Source organism: Maylandia zebra, linkage group LG9, assembly GCF_041146795.1.
Source record: "Maylandia zebra isolate NMK-2024a linkage group LG9, Mzebra_GT3a, whole genome shotgun sequence".
Taxonomy (NCBI): domain Eukaryota; kingdom Metazoa; phylum Chordata; class Actinopteri; order Cichliformes; family Cichlidae; genus Maylandia; species Maylandia zebra.
This window is the reverse complement of record NC_135175.1, coordinates 34,565,083-34,581,668: the sequence shown is the minus strand read 5'-3', so window position 1 is coordinate 34,581,668 and position 16,586 is coordinate 34,565,083. Positions and strand designations below refer to the sequence as shown.

Sequence of the window (16,586 nt, the reverse complement as noted above, 5' to 3'; positions counted from 1 at the left end):
TTTTTGTTCCTTCTCTTCCCTCTTTAACCTCTACCTCCCACTCTCTTGTCTCTCTTTCACACCCAGGACCCAGCTGGTATCTTTGAGCTGGTCGAACTGGTTGGGAATGGCACCTATGGGCAGGTCTACAAGGTAAGGCAGTGTGCAAAAACAGGCTTTTTCCTTTTCCTTGATTGTGTGGAATTAAATCCATGATGAGAGGCAGTAGCAATGGCAGAGCCATTTTTATTTTTCATCAGTCACAGCTCTAAAAAGAAACCCTTAGTCTCAACTTGTACGGGCCCTTTGTGTTGCCCCTCAAGTCATCTCTAAAACTGAAAAGACTTTTTAGCTCCTTTCTTTTTAAGCAACCCCCGGGGAGGTTTTCTTCTGATTGGCCAGCTTCTGGAAACCTCCAGAGGGGCAGCACCCAGTGATTTCTGATCTGCTACCCTGCTCACGTTGACTACTATTGAAAAAGGAACTTAAAATCTTGAAGCTTTAGATTTGTTTACCCGTATATCTGAAATTACATCATCATGTATGCAATAAGGAAACAGATAATTGTTCGCTTTTAATGTAAATACCAATAGCAAGAATCGTTTTCCTGATATTAACAATTCTGCGGCTGTTTTGTATTCACAAGTCGACGAGGGCGGAAGGAGGGGTCAGTAAAAATTTGACTTTAAAAGCAGGAAGCTGCTGCTGTTTCCTACCAGTTTGTTTCCTCGTAATGGTCAACCACTAACCTCAGAGTGTTTCACAGAATATAATAAAATGTTTTCATGTGTCAGTGATTTGTTCTGCTGAACGTGGTGTTAGATTAATTACATTTTGTCCCGTAACTCTGAGAACCACTGAAGGCAAAAAGCTGCCCTACTTTTTTACTGTTGCTGCTGCTCGCCTTGTTTGTAAATGTTGTCTTTTTTTATTGTGATGTGAGCTTTGAGAGACTGAGTAAGAAGTCACGCCATTAGCTCCTCCGTTGTCTCTAAAACAAGCTCTCACAAATGTCATCCCGTCTCATTTTTGACTAAAACTGAAGTTACTACTGACTTTCTCTTAAGACGCCCACGCTGGCTGTAAAAGCAGAGAGGCTGTGTGTGTGCGTGTGTGTGTGTCTGCGTGCGTGTAGTCTCACTTTGAAAGCAATTAACACACTCAGACGTGTCTGCTGATGCACACAGAGCTGCAACAAACTCGTTCCGTCTGCTGGATGTTCTGTATTGATCGTTTCAACGAGGTGACGCCTCCTGTGTGGAAATGATTGATAGAACGAAATTAACCTGTGCTCGTTCTCAAGGCATCGTGGGTAAATTAAGACCTTGTGTAAAGCAGGAGACACCCTGCTTGTTTCAGCAGCGGCACAGAGCAGAGGTTACACTAAAAAAACATCTGAGCAAACTTTAATAATGGTTCAAAGATGAAGTTTTATGTTCTTATTACCCTTCATATATTTTAACTGGAGAAACCACACAACTGGAACACCAGTAGCAGCAAGGAGTCCAATGCATGCCATCCTACTGTTATAACAGCGTCTATTGCACATGCTGCACAGCTGTAGCATTCCTATTTGAAAACTTATAAAAGGTAATGAAGATCAGCCAAACGTGTGCAGGCAGCGCGGTGCACAGCGGGGATTGGGAGCAGTGTTGCTCAGGTTTAAAAAGTAATTACTTACTACTTACTGATTACTTCTCCAAAAAAGTAATCCTGTTCCTTTACTGATTACGTATTTTAAAAAGTAATTAGTTACTTAGTTACTTTTGAAAAACAAAATGAATACGTAATAAAGCAATAGGCCTTTCAGCCCAATTCTATTTTTTCTGCATAATCCATCATATAAAATCTAAAAATCATTTTATTAGTTTTAATCTATTAAAATAGTACACATCGCATTAAGCAAAAATGAAATTATATGCAACAGTCTCTGACTTGAAGAAATTGTTTAGCATTTAAACGTATGTTTTGCATATTCCAGTATATAAAATTAATGCTTTGTGTTTACTCTCACTCTTTCAAATAGATGCAAGTAAAACACAGAGAAAAAAATAAAATTAAAAAAAGAAGCAAAGTCATGTGGTTGGAGTCATTTATTTGTGATGCGTTCAATGGCAGGAAATTAGTGCAGGAAATTACTCTGGGTTACAGTTAGCTACGTCATATGTGTTGGTGAGTGTGCGCTTGGTGTTCAGTAAAGGAACACCTGGGCTTTGGCGTCATATCTCTGTCATGCTGGAGTCATGCAAGCGAGGCTGCACTTCCTCCTCAATCCCACAGCCAAGTTTCTGTTGGAAAACCTTCAGACGTCTAATCACTGAGTCATAACTTTGCAGACGAACAGTGACAACAATGCTGAAGATGATGACAAATGCATATTTAAACATTCCCACCAGAAATAATGAAAGGAAAACTACTAGAAACTGTTTATACAAATACAGACAGGTAGGAATGACTACTTTAACAAGTGTTACGAGCTAAATAATCTGGGTAATTCATTGATGTATTGCACGCTGAATTTGATCACAGCCCAATGTCCTGTATTTGCCAATAAAACAAAAAAAAAGCTTTTTCATATAAAAGAATAAGCCAAAAAATAAAATCAAAGACTCAGCAGCACTGACTCCGGTCGTTCTTAATTCTTTTTTCACCTGTTTAGCAGGAGTGGGGCGGGTGGAGGTTTGCCCGGTGCCACAGCGGTCATGTCCGTGGGGGGAGCCGGTGGTTTCTCTGTGAATGTCACATTCCCGTGGCAGCGTGCTCGGTGCTTGCTCAGATTTGAAGTTTAGGTGGAGTTTATTTTCGTTGTGCTTTTTACAGTCAGTTACAATAACTCGTACTGCGTGCTAGCTAGCATGACGGAGTTTCTATACAGCTGGGTGGTGCTATGATGTTACTGATAGTGAGCTTTATTTTATTAATAAGGTTCGTTAGTAGAGTTGCCAACGGCTCCTTAAAAAATGGAATGGTCCCTCATTCAGAGAAAATATTACACGTTTCGTTTTGAGCTGAAAAGGAAAACAGTTTGGAAAAAGACTGTACAAAAGGGTTAGGTTTGTGTATGGGATTTCCTATGCCCCCTGAATGCACCATCGGGGTGCATGTCCGCAACTTTAGTTCAGAGACAAACGGCAGCTGAACAACGGACAGTGTGTGCGTGCATAAGACTGTAAGTTAATGTTTTACTTCACTCAGTTATGTTGGTGTTCAGCCATGAGTGTATTTGATGACTTACCAGCATCTCTCACATGATGATCAGGGCAAGCATTCTACTCATCCTGAAATTCTCCAATATATTCATCATATGAAAGAGGAACACAATCAACTCCGACTAGATGTGCAACGCCTGACAGAATTGATCTCTAGCTCACCTGTACTAGCTCCACAGCATGCCACATCACGGTCTGAGGATGGGACGTCAACCACACCTGCCCACACTAGTAAGCTGGTGCCAATCAAAGGTCAGAAGAGCCCACATCAGCCTGAAAGTGCCCCACAGGTGCCATTTGGGGATGAGTCTCAACATCCAAAGGACAGCCAGCATGGCCTGATTGAGGAGCTCACCCACAGTCTAAATGACGCAGATCTTGACAGGGAGCGCAGCGCACAGTCACCATCACCTTCAGTCGACTCATGCCCTGAATCTCAAGATTTTCTTTCACCAATGACACCAGGTGAGAGGCCCTCTCCACTTCAAGCGTCAGCAGCAAGGGGACGGTCACCGTATCATGCAGGCCAAAGAAGGGTTGACGAGGTGTATGCTCGTCGCCACAGGAACTGCAGTCAGCCTGCCACTCCTCCTAGATTGCCAAGGCTAGGGGCCTGCTATGAAGATGATCCATACTACAGACAAGATGACAGGCATCCTACCCCTGGTCACCCAAGCTGCCCTGACAGTCACTATCGTTCTCCTTATGGATATGGGTATCAGGATTCGAGTTATCCGTACAGGCGCTGTGGTAACTATCCAGATGACCGCCGACAGTGTCCAACCGATCGCCTGCAACCAGGTGGGTGCCCTCAGACACCACTCTCTCTCAGCAGAGCCCAACCGATAGAGACTTATCATGGACCTCAACCAACGATCCCCGACCTTGTGCACGAGGACCCACGTGAGTTTGCAAGATTAAAGCTAGCTCTAGATAACATACTTCCACTTGATGCTCCTGAACACTTCAAGTTCCAAATCTTGACAGATCACCTTAAGTGTGAAGATGCACTACTTGTAGCTGACTCATACAGTAACAGTCCATTCCCATTTGCTGACACCATGAGAGCACTTACAGAAATGTATGGGCAACCTCAACATCCGGCCTTAAAAAGGATTACCAAACTGATGGATGGACCCAACATTAGGAGTGGTGACATCAGAGCCTTCAAGTCTTTTGCACTACAAGTCCGTGCGCTAGTCGGTATGTTACACCAGTTGGGAGAACAAGGTCGGACAGAGTTGAGGTGTTGACAACTGTTTGCAGAGCCTCCCATCAGAAGGCCAAGCCAAGGAGTTGGTGGATCGCCTGCAGTCTCTCCTCTTGGAGGGTGGATTTGAACTACGACAATGGGCTAGCAATGTCCACACGGTCATCAGCCACCTACCAGTTGAATCCCAGTCAGAGGGTAGCGTTCTCTGGCTCTCCCAGGAGTCAGCTGATCCGCAAGAGCGCACTCTAGGACTCGTATGGCACTGTAAGACTGATGCACTCCGGTACAAGCATCAGCAGAGCGTCAGTTCAGAGCCAACAATGCGCAACATTTATCGGCTGCTCGCCCAGCAGTATGATCCTCTCGGGTTTCTTATTCCATATACAACGAGGGCAAAGGTCATCGTGCAACACCTCTGGGACAAGAAAAGAGGATGGGATGATCCTCACTTACCTGAGAATCTGCTCCACGCCTGACGTTTGTGGGAAAGTGAACTCAGCCAGCTCTCACAGATAACGCTGCCGAGATGCTACACTGACTCACGCTCGGATTGTAGTCACAGCCATCGAAGCCTTCATGTGTTCTGTGATGCCTCTGAGCGTGCCTATGGGTCTGTGGCATATCTACGGACCGACCAAGGAGAAGGAAAGGTCCAGGTGGCTTTCTTGGCTGCGAGGTCGAGAGTTGCACCCAAGAAGCAACTCTCAATTCCAAGGCTAGAGTTGTGTGGAGCCCTTACAGGAGCACAGCTGGCTTCTGTTCTGAAGAAAGAACTGACCCTTGACATCCAAGATGTGGTGTTCTGGACAGACTCGACCACAGTGCTTAACTGGCTCCATTCAGATTCATGCAGATATAAAGTCTTTGTGGGAACCAGAGTTGCAGAGGTACAAGAACTCTCTGCTGCAGCATCTTGGCGGTACGTGGACTCAGGAACCAATCCAGCAGACGATATCACAAGAGGGAAAACTGTGGCTCAGCTTGCTGGTGCGAATCGCTGGAGCCGGGGGCCACCATTTCTTCAGCTGCCACCCAGCCTTTGGCCACAAGCACCGGTGGGAGAAGCTAAGGAGGAAGTGGAGGAGCTGAAGAAGCCAGTGTTCTGTGGTCTGCTTACTGGATCCGCTAGTCCAGCGATACCTGACATCAAACAGTTCAGCACATATGAGGAACTCCTGAAAGCCACTGCTCGATTGATGCACGGGGTGGCTAATGACACCAGTCACCCTGATGCTGATGACTTTAAAAGGGCAGAGCTGGCCCTGCTTAGACATTCTCAGATGGAGAGCTTCCCGAGAGAATTCACATTACTTAAATCAGAGAAGCTGATTCCATCCAGTAGCAGGCTAATTACCCTCGCTCCTGAGTATGACAAGGCTTCTGACTTGATTAGAGTTGGAGGTCGACTCCGCAGATGCGAAGGCCTGAGCCCTGAGGTACTACACCCTGTACTTCTAGAGCCTGCTCACCCAGTTACGAAGCTTCTAATCCAGCGATGTGACAATAAGCTCAACCACCCGGGAGCTGAACGTGTTTTCGCTGAGTTGCGCTGGAAATACTGGATCTCAAGGGGGAGAGAAGCAGTCAGAAGACATCAGCATTACTGTCCCGAATGCAAGAAGTGGAGAGGTCAACCAGAGGTCCCGAAAATGGCAGATTTGCCACCCTCAAGTTTGAGGCTCTTCCGACCTGCTTTCTATTCGACTGGAATGGACTGCTTCGGCCCTATGCTCATTAAAGTGGGTCGGCGCACAGAAAAGAGGTGGGGCATCCTTTTCAAGTGTCTTACTACTCGAGCAGTTCACCTGGATCTGCTGGTAAACATGGATGTTGACTCCTTCTTGATGTCACTCAGACGGTTCATAGCCCGTAGAGGGAAGCCGTTTGAACTCCGTTCGGACCAGGGTACTAACTTTCGAGGTGCAAGTAAGGAACTACAAGAAGCATTCATCGCCCTAACGCCAGATCTTAGACAGCAACTGGCAGCAGAACAGATCCGATTCTGTTTCAATCCCCCTAGTGCTCCACACTTTGGAGGGTCTTGGGAGAGAGAGGTGCGATCTGTGAAAACCGCTCTGCGCACCACGTTGGGAGCGCAGATAGTGTCAGAGGAAGTGCTGAGGACTGTCCTGCTTGAGGTGGAGAGTATACTCAACTCCAGGCCTTTGGGTTATGTTTCTTCAGACATCGCAGACCCAGATCCCATCACGCCCTACTCTTTGTTGATGGGGCGGCCAGATTGCTCTCTACCCCAAGTGTTCTATCCAGAATCCGAGCTGCTCAGTCGTAAGAGATGGAGACACACTCAAGTCCTGGCTGACCAATTCTGGAAGCACTTCATACGGCATTTTATTCCCACCTTGCAACCACGGCAGAAATGGCACAAGGACACAGACAACATTGCAGTTGGATCTGTGGTTCTCATTGTTGATCAGCAGACCCCACGAGCGCTCTGGCAAGTAGGAACCGTGAAAACTATCTTACCGGGGGCCGATGATCGTGTCAGAGCTGCAGTCGTTCAAGTAAAGGACCTAACTTACACTCGCCCGGTGGCACGGCTCATCAGGTTGCCTGTTCTACCCCAGGATTCTGCTTAGCTGCAGAGGACATTCCATCGAGGTCAAATTTGTACACCAAATTTGGGGGCGGCTGTACAAAAGGGTTAGGTTTGTGTATGGGATTTCCTATGCCCCCTGAATGCACCATCGGGGTGCATGTCCGCAACTTTAGTTCAGAGACAAACGGCAGCTGAACAACGGACAGTGTGTGCGTTCATAAGACCGTAAGTTAATGTTTTACTTCACTCAGTTATGTTGGTGTTCAGCCATGAGTGTATTTGATGACTTACCAGCAGTTTCTGCTTCTGTTTAAGTGACGTTATGTACAAGTGGCAGTTCGCTAGCATAACAGATTTGTTTGCTAATTAGCTTCTAGCAGAGAGATTCGTTGTTATCGTGTTGTTGATTCTGTGCTCTGTGTAACAGATGATAAACCGATGTAAAGTTGCCTTCAGTGCATAGTTGTATGCGGTGTGTTGATGCATAATGTCTGACTTTAAGTTTATGTAACCAGGTTGAAGTATAATGTCAGCTTATTTAGCTATATGCTGTACTTGAGTACACCTCAGTTATATCTTTATGTTTATTATGTAATTTGATTCCTAATTGATTTGTATCATTATGCTTTGTCTGCAGAAACCACACATACACACACACACTCTATCTCGCCCAGCTGCGGGCACATTCTCAATTGAAAATACAAAGAATGACAACTTTATTCCTGGACTCTGCCTGTTTGTTCCTCTCACATCTGAACATTTGCAAGTGTCCTGACCCGACACTCTGAAGTGATTGCTGCCAGCTCAGATTTCTTTAACCCTTCTGAACAAAGACACAAAGCTGAAGTTATTCTGCCGTTACGCTGCACAGCTGCCTCTTCTCTCATTCTCCCCCCTCCCTCTCCTGCTGCTATGAAACTGATCAATGATCAGCTGATCAGCTTTTCTCTCTTGCTTGTTTATCTCCCACTTTGTGCCAGAAACAGGAAACCAGCAGCGGTCACATTAAGCAACAGCAGCACGTTTAAGCTTGATCAGCTGTTGTTAGAATGTATTTAATATTAATTTCTAGTATCAGCTGATGTTTGCTGGAGCCACAGCTGTAAACCTGCTGGTCATGATATGGTTTGGATATGTGATGAGAGGGAAACATGAAGATGAAACCAGGAGATGTCCTTACTGAATCATCAGAGCTGAACAGGTGATGGAGAAACAGGTTTACCTTTTAGGTGACATGAATGAGTTGAAGTTATGAACTGTTTCTGAGAGACAAATAACACCAGGATCCTTTTCTAAGTACCTGACAGCTGGTAACTGTGCAGGTGTGGATCTAGCAAAGTGTTGCCAGGGGGGGCAGGTAGGGCATTAACAGGGAGAGGGGGCACAAAGAAATACTTTTCTTTCTTATTCTCATTTAAAATGTCTGGCTGTTATTAAATAATTATCTGAATCTTACAACCAAAGTTTTTATCTGATGTAAAATGTATAGAAATCATACATATACCAACAAGACTGTACATCACTGTCACCACAGCGTTTGTTTTCATTCAAAGGCTTTATGGCTTTAATACCTGGGGGGCCGGTCTCTAGTCAAAATGCCCGGGCCGAGTTTTTGTCCCAGTCCAGTCCTGGCGGACGCTGTTTTTGTCAAACTCAAAGTACGCAGTACGCTGCACGGTCGTACTCTCTCCATATTATCCATCTGCACACGTCTGTTACCATCATTGTCATGAGACACTCTCACAAACAAACTCATGACGGTTTAGTAACGCAGTAACGCAGCGTGCTTACGAGAAAGTAGCAGTAATCTAATTACTTTTTTGCAATAGTAATCCCTTACAGCGGTCCCCAACCTTTTTTGTGCCAAGGAGCTGTTTATGTCCGACAATGTTTTCAGGGGCCGGCCTTTAAGGTGTCACAGATAAATACAACAAAATAAAACCAGTACCCAAAAAAAAAAACCACACAGGAAAAGACCAGGGCTGGGTATCGTCACCGATTTCTAGAATTGATTCAATCCACGATTCAATTTGAATCGGGGAAATTTTGCCTCAGACAGTCAGAAATATTATAATTCAGATCATGCATCAGTACATTTCCATATTTTTATAGATATAAAAAGAAAGCTGACACCTGCGAGACTTTATCAAAGCTGTGACCATCACAGAAGAGGCCTTTGTGTCAAAGTAGCTGAAGATAAAACAGAAAAACATGAAGGTTTTCCTGTTCTGGGATTTTATAAAAATATTCTGCAGTACATCAAAAACAAAAGAAAACCATTAATGAACACATGAACATTACCTGATGCTGCTGACGTGAAGCAGAGCAAAGTTACAGAGGTTTGATTACAGACACAGCTGAGCATTTTGCAATTTTGCATCATTTTAAAAAGTTTAAATTTGTTCAGAAGCCTGTTGAATGGCAGAAAAGATTTTTTTTTCCTTTTACTTACTTTTCGGAAGTAAAAGGAAAAAAAAACAGCGGCCGACAGCCTGTAAACAACGGTAGACGTGTGCGTAACAAGCAAGCGAATAATGCAGAAAACAGATTTTTAGACTGGAAACTGTTCTTGAAGTACACAGAGAGAGAGCTGTGCATGAAGTGTGATTTTATTGTGGTGGAAACAAAACAGCAAAAGTCAGAGTGAATTCATGACGATGTTTATGTGAAGCGTAGTTTGGATCTTCTTTTGCTGCTGGTTCGCTCAATATTGTTTGGAGAGAGATCAAACCTGCTGAATCAGCGCAAAAAGGGCGTGAACACAAAGCGCGGACCCGCCGACGGATCAGAGTCAGCGAGCTGTCGGCTTTCAGCCCCGACCGTGTCCGTGCCGTCGGGTGAGAAAGGCGACATCTCACTGATTCTGATCCGCGGGTCCGCGCTGTGTATAACGTTTTGGGCAAAATAAATTTATATTTAAAAATCGATTCAGGATTTTAATGAATCGATATCACGTTATCAAAGCCAGAATTGATTTTAATCGATAAATCGATAATCCAAACCCGCCCCTAGAACAGACCCAGCGAAACCGAGTTAATGATAAAAAATGATACAAAAATAAACATTTCACACACAAGCCTCAGCTGTCGTGGCCCGGCACCAAACGACTCACGGACCGGTACCGGTCGGTGGCCCAGGGGACCACTGCCTTACATTACTCGTTACTTGAAAAAAAGTAATAGGATTACAGTAACGCGTTACTTGTAATGAACCACCTTTAACGATACAGCACAGATGCCTCACATTCGACTCAAGGATACTTTGGTGTACAGAGGAGTTCACGGTCGACTCACCCCTGTCCTGACAGATGGGATGAGGTGTTTGTGCTGTTATGAACTTCAACATTTGACATATTAACGGAGGCCCACCGAGTCTGAGATGAAGCTCCTGGGTTTTTGCAGTTCCTCTGAGCATTGCACAGTCTGACCTTTGGGTGAATTTGCGGGGACGTCCCCTCTGGAAGGACTGGCAGCTGTCAGGAATGTTTTCCACTTGGGAATAATCTTTCTTTGTGCAGAATGATGGACTTCAAATGTTTTTGCTTCTCTAAGATTGTTGCTGATGTCTTCAACACACACCTGAATACTTCACAGTAGCAAACTGTCTGACGTTTGCTTTCATAGAGGTGCTCACATAAGGCTGTTCGCTACAACGATATGTATCACATGGCGACGTCTGTCGTTTCCTATCACGCTATCGTTTGTTTCGCAGTGTCGCAAAACAAACTGTTTACGGCAATATTTTTTCATGGTTTTGATGGTCACTGTAGTGGCTTTATTAATTCCTTAAAGTTCTCTCTTTCTCTTGTATTTAAAATATCTACACTATGGACAGACAAGCGCCGACAACAACGACAGTAAACCCAGCATGTGGCTCCACCGTCCACTTGTTTATTTTCCACATTAATCTTTCGCAGTAAAGCTGAAGATCCTGAGATTTTTTCAAAATTAACTGAAATGGTGACAAACAGAAGGACGAGTCAAAACAAATCGAGGACCTTATTCCTAAACAAGGGGCCTCTGTACTCTCTATCTATACATGTAGCATGAACATGGTTTGGTTATTAAAAAGTCTGACACGGACCAGAAAACTGTACTAATGCAAATTATGCAGGAAACCTTTCCCCACCACAGACTAAACACGGCAAGCCTCTTGTACCGCCTACCCAAGAGTCATGTGAAAGAGTACGGAGAGAGTTTATGGATGAGGAGCAAAAGCAAGCCGTCAGGTGCTCAAAATAAACCTCCGACTCAAACGTTAGGACAGGCTTTACCCCGCAGTACGCCGTGTAATAAATACTCTCAAAGAAAATGGCGGCCATTACAACTCGTGCCTAAAAATGTATAGCTTCATGCATTTATCGTCCTGACATGCGTTGTCGGGGAGATAAATGTCTTATATCGGGATTTGGTCACATCGCGCAGGCCTACGCTCACACATGCTGATGATCAGGTAATAAGAAGGGTTTGATCAGCAATACCGGACTGCTTCTTTCTGTGGAAGTAGTGAGGGTATACTTACTTACTTACTTATAAGATGGTATTGCGTGGTAGAGCTCTTTCTTTTCACATGACTGTAGGCTAAACGACTGCAGCCCTGACGTGATAGCTGTCACTTTGTCACTTTGCAAAGTAAGATTTTATTTTTATACCGGAAGCAAATTGCTCAGTAGACTCTCTAGGCTATGCTGGAAATTAATTCAGATTAATTAATGTGACGCGTCTCAATTTCCACTATAATTAGCACCAAATTATCCTCTAAACTTCATAAGAAATTGCAATTACGTGGCTGATGCTTTGAAGGAAATTACAGTGAGGCATCAAACGTTAGATATGAGTGAAAACATTTGAAAGGGGAAGTCGAATGCTGTAATGAAAACACTTAGTTTCTGTCCAGTTTTGTGGCATTTATTGAACTAAAGCAGAATCCTTTTTTTCATTCATCCTCCTTGCCAACATTTTCAAGCAGCTTTCAAATCTTTTTTCCACCCTCGGGGCTGCTGACGCCTCCCCTCCCGGCTCCCGGTTTTTAGCAATCTTTCACAGTTACAGGCTGTGAGCGAGCAATGAAGGAGAAATATCTGAATGATGCTGAAAGGCTGCTCGTGGAGGGCGTTAAAGCATGAAAGATACGCTTTAAGTTTACATTTCACTGCGGGCGTTTCGCTGACATCGCCGAGACTGTTCAGCAGATTTGGTGCGTTGCTGACCTTTTGATTGCGCTTGTTGGGAGTTTTCAAAGCTCACACTGGAGGGTTTGACCACTGAGGAGGCCGCTTTGGTTTTTACTGGATTTGATTAATCAGTGAATGAGCTCTCGCAGAGTGGAGTTTATTCAATCTGTTGTATCGATTAAAGCACAGAGAGGCTCCTCCAGCCTTCAAGCTTTCTCTCTCTCGGAATATCTCCCTCTCATTTCGTCTCACTGTGCAGGCCTCATTGATAATAGAGTAGAGTCTTTATTCGCTTAGCAGGTTAAATAAGGAATCTCGCGCAGCCACATAGCTGAGATGCAGGAAACGTGCATGCTTTTCATGCACAGATATGCAACAATAACACACGTGTCTACAGAAGTGCAAAAGTAAAAGACTGGCTCTGGTGCTGGATCCGGTTTATAATATCTCCAGCAAAGCCTTCACACTCATTCATCTCCATCAGATTCCTGACAGCTGGAAAGCTTTATTCAGCTGCAGAGACGCGGCATAAATGGAAGTGTTTGATTTTAGCTCAGAAAGTGAAGTCGCTGTTCTATAAAAGGAGGTCTGAAGACAGGAGCTGCCTGTCGGAGGTGCTGATGTCACCGGCTTTTGTTTGCCATGTATTTTGGTTTCTTCCTCTGAATGCAGCATTCAGAAACACTTTATACAGCAGTCTGCAATTTACAGGAGATTTCATTGTATGAGGAAAGAACCAATAACAACACTGGCTGGCTCCTGCTGCGACTTAAATGAAGGCACAGCAGAAGAAAACAAGACTGTAGGGAACAAATGGGCATTTTGGAGGAAATAGAAGATTAATGAAAGCATATGCATACAAGAATAATTGTAACAGGTTGGCCTACGGTGTGGCTTCCTGTGGGTGTTGTTGCTACAGTGTCATAGTAATGTTGCTCTAGGACCATCAGTGCAACTTATTTTGTGAAGTCACAGCTTCTTAACTGTCTGAATCTGCAATAAATAAAATAAAATATTGGCCAAACGTCATAAAGTTTCTGCGGGACGCTGTTCAGACGCGTGCAAACCAAATGCATAGAAACCAAGATCTCTACAGACGCTCAGTCATGCTCAGAAGCTGCCCCACCATTAAGTAGCCTGGTTGGCAACAGAACTGCTCCCCCTACAGGTGGCGAGTTTTACTGGACAAAAACAGGATACGGCTTTACTTAACTGTTAAGCATACATTGAACGAGAATAGCAGTAAATGGTAGAAATAAGGTTAAAAGTTGCTTCTAATATCAAATTTTTATTGTTTCTATTCTGGCACTTCTTTAATGTGTGACCGTCTTCAAAATGTGGAGCAAACAAAGTACTTGGTAAAGTAACGGTGACTCTTTATATTTTGTATACTGTCTGTAATCCCTTCTGTAGTGTAGAGGACTAAAGTCCACATAAAGATTAGACTATGTTGCCTTAAAAAGGATCAGACACAAGAGGTTTATGTTACATATGGAGTTACTTGTTCATGTTAGTAAGGCTGCAGTAAAAACAATAGGATTAAATAGTATTTATTTGTTCATGTTTCTGCTAGCATAAACTGCTGGCAGAAAGCCTCGAAGGCAAACTTTTTCTGTGTGTCGTTTTTTTTTCCCCATACGTTGCAGCATTATGACATCACGTTAGTCACTTCATGTGACAGCCTGGGGAAACATACCAGCCTGCGTGGTTACCTTCCTCTTTTGTTGTTTCTTCTCTTTCTGCAAAGCGAAACTTGTTCAATGTTTGTCTGGTTTGCTGATGAGTGCCTGCATGCTTGTTGAGTAAGTTGGAGTTTCTGCATCTGACACTTCTTTGTAACTTCCTGAAACGGATTCGGAAACTCTTGTGCCCACTTCGCACAGCAGTTGGCCTCATGTGGAGCTGAGAAAGTAGCCACTCTGAACAAATGCAACACTGTGAGTGTCTTCCAGGAGTCTCCGTCTAAAAATGTGCTCTGTTGAGTCACATCTCTGTGTGACGGCAGGATTTTCAGCCTGACCTTGAGTCTGGCCGCTCTCTGCAGCTGGACACACTTTGGCCTTCAGACACCTTTTACACAGCAGTTTATTTCGAGCTCATCCGGATGTTAGCTGTCTAAGCTGCAAAGCGGCATTTTAGCATGAAAACTGCTGCATGTGTTTCAGCAGTCTTCAGTTTGCAGCAGGTTCCAGGTTATTCTGCATTTAGCTGGAAAGAAGAGCTCGTTCCATGAAGAGAGTTCCTGGGAACACTGGCATCTCACTTCCTGGCATCAAACCCCAGAGATTAGTGCAGACACTGGTACATGATTCATGCAGTGAAATAACAGTGTGCAGTACATCACAGGCTGCATTGTACGTGTAAGTGTTACTAATCGTTCCTTTTTTAGAAATGATCAGCAGAGATTAATCAGAAAATGACCTTTGTTATGGCAGATAAGTCATTTCAGTAGGAAACCAGAAGGTGAGTCATGACAGAAAAGCTGATATGTGTTGCCATAAATAATTGGCTTGGATTTGAAAGCAGACCTCCAAGAAAAGAATCATAAACGGACAATCTTTGTTTCAGCCGTGTCTCCAGGTTTACAAGCACACATACGTTTGAATTTCTGGGATAGTTCATCTGGAAAAGTGGAAGCAAAAGTCAGCTTTCCACAGGGTAGCCTCGGTCATGCCCTGTTTATCAGCTATTTTGCCCTAAATGGAACTGTAATTTACAAAATAAAGATTGTTGTGTTGTGTGAAATAAAACTTTTTTGGTGATTAAGACCATAAAGATTTAAGGTCAGTTTTTGTTGGCGTCGTAAAGTGAGAAGTCAGGTCATTTCCTCATAGACTTCCATATAGGAAGATATTCCAATCCTAGTTATATAATGGACATGGGTGTAATCTGTAGACTCTCAGCTTTCATTTGAGGGTATCCACATTCACACTGGATGAAGAGTTTCAGCCCCTTAACATGTGCCACATAGCAAGGTGCAAGCCGCTCGTAAGCCTCAACAATATTAAGGCTAGATTGGACTAAAACATCTCAAAATCCAGCACAAAATGGAAAAACATTCTTTGGACAGATGAAAGATCAACCTCTACCAGAATACTAGTGTTTACTGATGATGTGACACAGGACAGAAGAAGCTGAATGAATGCTGATGTGTTCAGAGACAGACTATCTGCTCAAATCCAGCTAAATGCAGTCAAACCGATTGGGCGGCGTTCCATAATACAGATGGACAATGACCTAAAACATACAGCCAAAGCAATGTGTTGCAAAAATGTTGACTAAAATCACGACTCCTGCACTTTTCTCCTCCACAGGAGATCTTATTGAGGTAGTGCTAGCTCTTCGGGTCTACTGCTATCACTCGTCTTATAGCCACAGTCGTCCTGAGAACCCAAGCTAGTAGCATTAGCATCCAGGACTGTAACGCTGGCACAGCTGTCAACAGCCTTTCTCCCGCAGATTGTTTTGCTTCCTCCTGGCTGACTGACCTGACCCGTAGCGTACATCCTGCTAATTTGAAAGGCAAAAAGGTAAAACACCAAGTGATCCACCCGGGCAAACCTGTTGGCTGTTAGAGAGAATGCAGGTTTAAGGCATTACCCCACTTCACTTGTGGGGTCTGCAATTATTTTTTATATACAGTCAGATAGCAAAGCTCAGATATGTTTCTGTACCAACCTCTCATTCTTTATTTTTAACACACAAGAGACTGTGAGAGCACAAGGTGAGGAGAGGGAGCTCCCACTGGCACAGAGAAGAAACCGGAGCTGAGATGTGCAAGCAGGGAGCCGGTAGAAATTAATGTAGTGTTTCAGGACTGGAAATAGGACAGTAATGACAGCAGTGCAGTTTGGGTGATGAATGTCAAACAGGAGTCTGCAATTGACTTGCTGCCTTCGTTAGTCGGCAACAGAAATACCCATTTAAATTAAACATTCATATTTCAGCCACGTTTGCAGTCAACTATGGGGTAACACTGTCTTATTTTGCCACTTACTTGTGTGCAGGATGTGGCTCTGAATGGTTGTATGGGACAGCTTTGCTCCAGGTGTCACAGCACACCTGGCGAATTTAAGGTGCAGCAGCGGCTTAGTTGTGGCAACCAGACAGCCTCAGTCAGGGCCAGATGTGCCCAGGTGTGGGCCAAACATGCATTTGGGTGTCACGTTTAAGTTTAGGCGTTAGACATCTACAGCCTCTTTGACATTAAAACAAGGGTTGGCAACATTTCTGATGATGAGTGCCATCTAAAATTTCCTCAGAAATCAATGTGCCATATGACTGCATTAGCAATAAATTTAATAACACTCTACACGAACAGTTACACGCTTTATAAAACAACTTTACAGAATGATATTTGTTCGCAGATGTTGGCAGCTGTCTGCGAATAGTTATCAGCTATTTTGAAACAAAAAAACAAACACTTTTATCCATAAATCCAGCTTTGTCTTTTTC

At 44.0% G+C, this 16,586-nt stretch overlaps 1 protein-coding gene across 10 annotated transcripts in view; it reads left to right on the top strand.

Annotated features, from left to right (window-relative positions):
• The window catches only part of tnikb (TRAF2 and NCK interacting kinase b), a 67,291-nt gene that overhangs the window by 4,790 nt on the left and 45,915 nt on the right, over positions 1-16,586 (top strand). For 9 of the 10 annotated variants that reach the window (XM_076888518.1, XM_012925218.4, XM_004572907.4 and 6 more), the window contains exon 2: positions 67-132. In XM_076888518.1, coding sequence (XP_076744633.1) covers positions 67-132 — 66 coding nt within the window. Of the gene's footprint in view, positions 1-66; positions 133-7,092; positions 7,184-16,586 lie in introns of those variants that run through there. The other variant, XM_076888516.1, reaches the window with a different exon arrangement.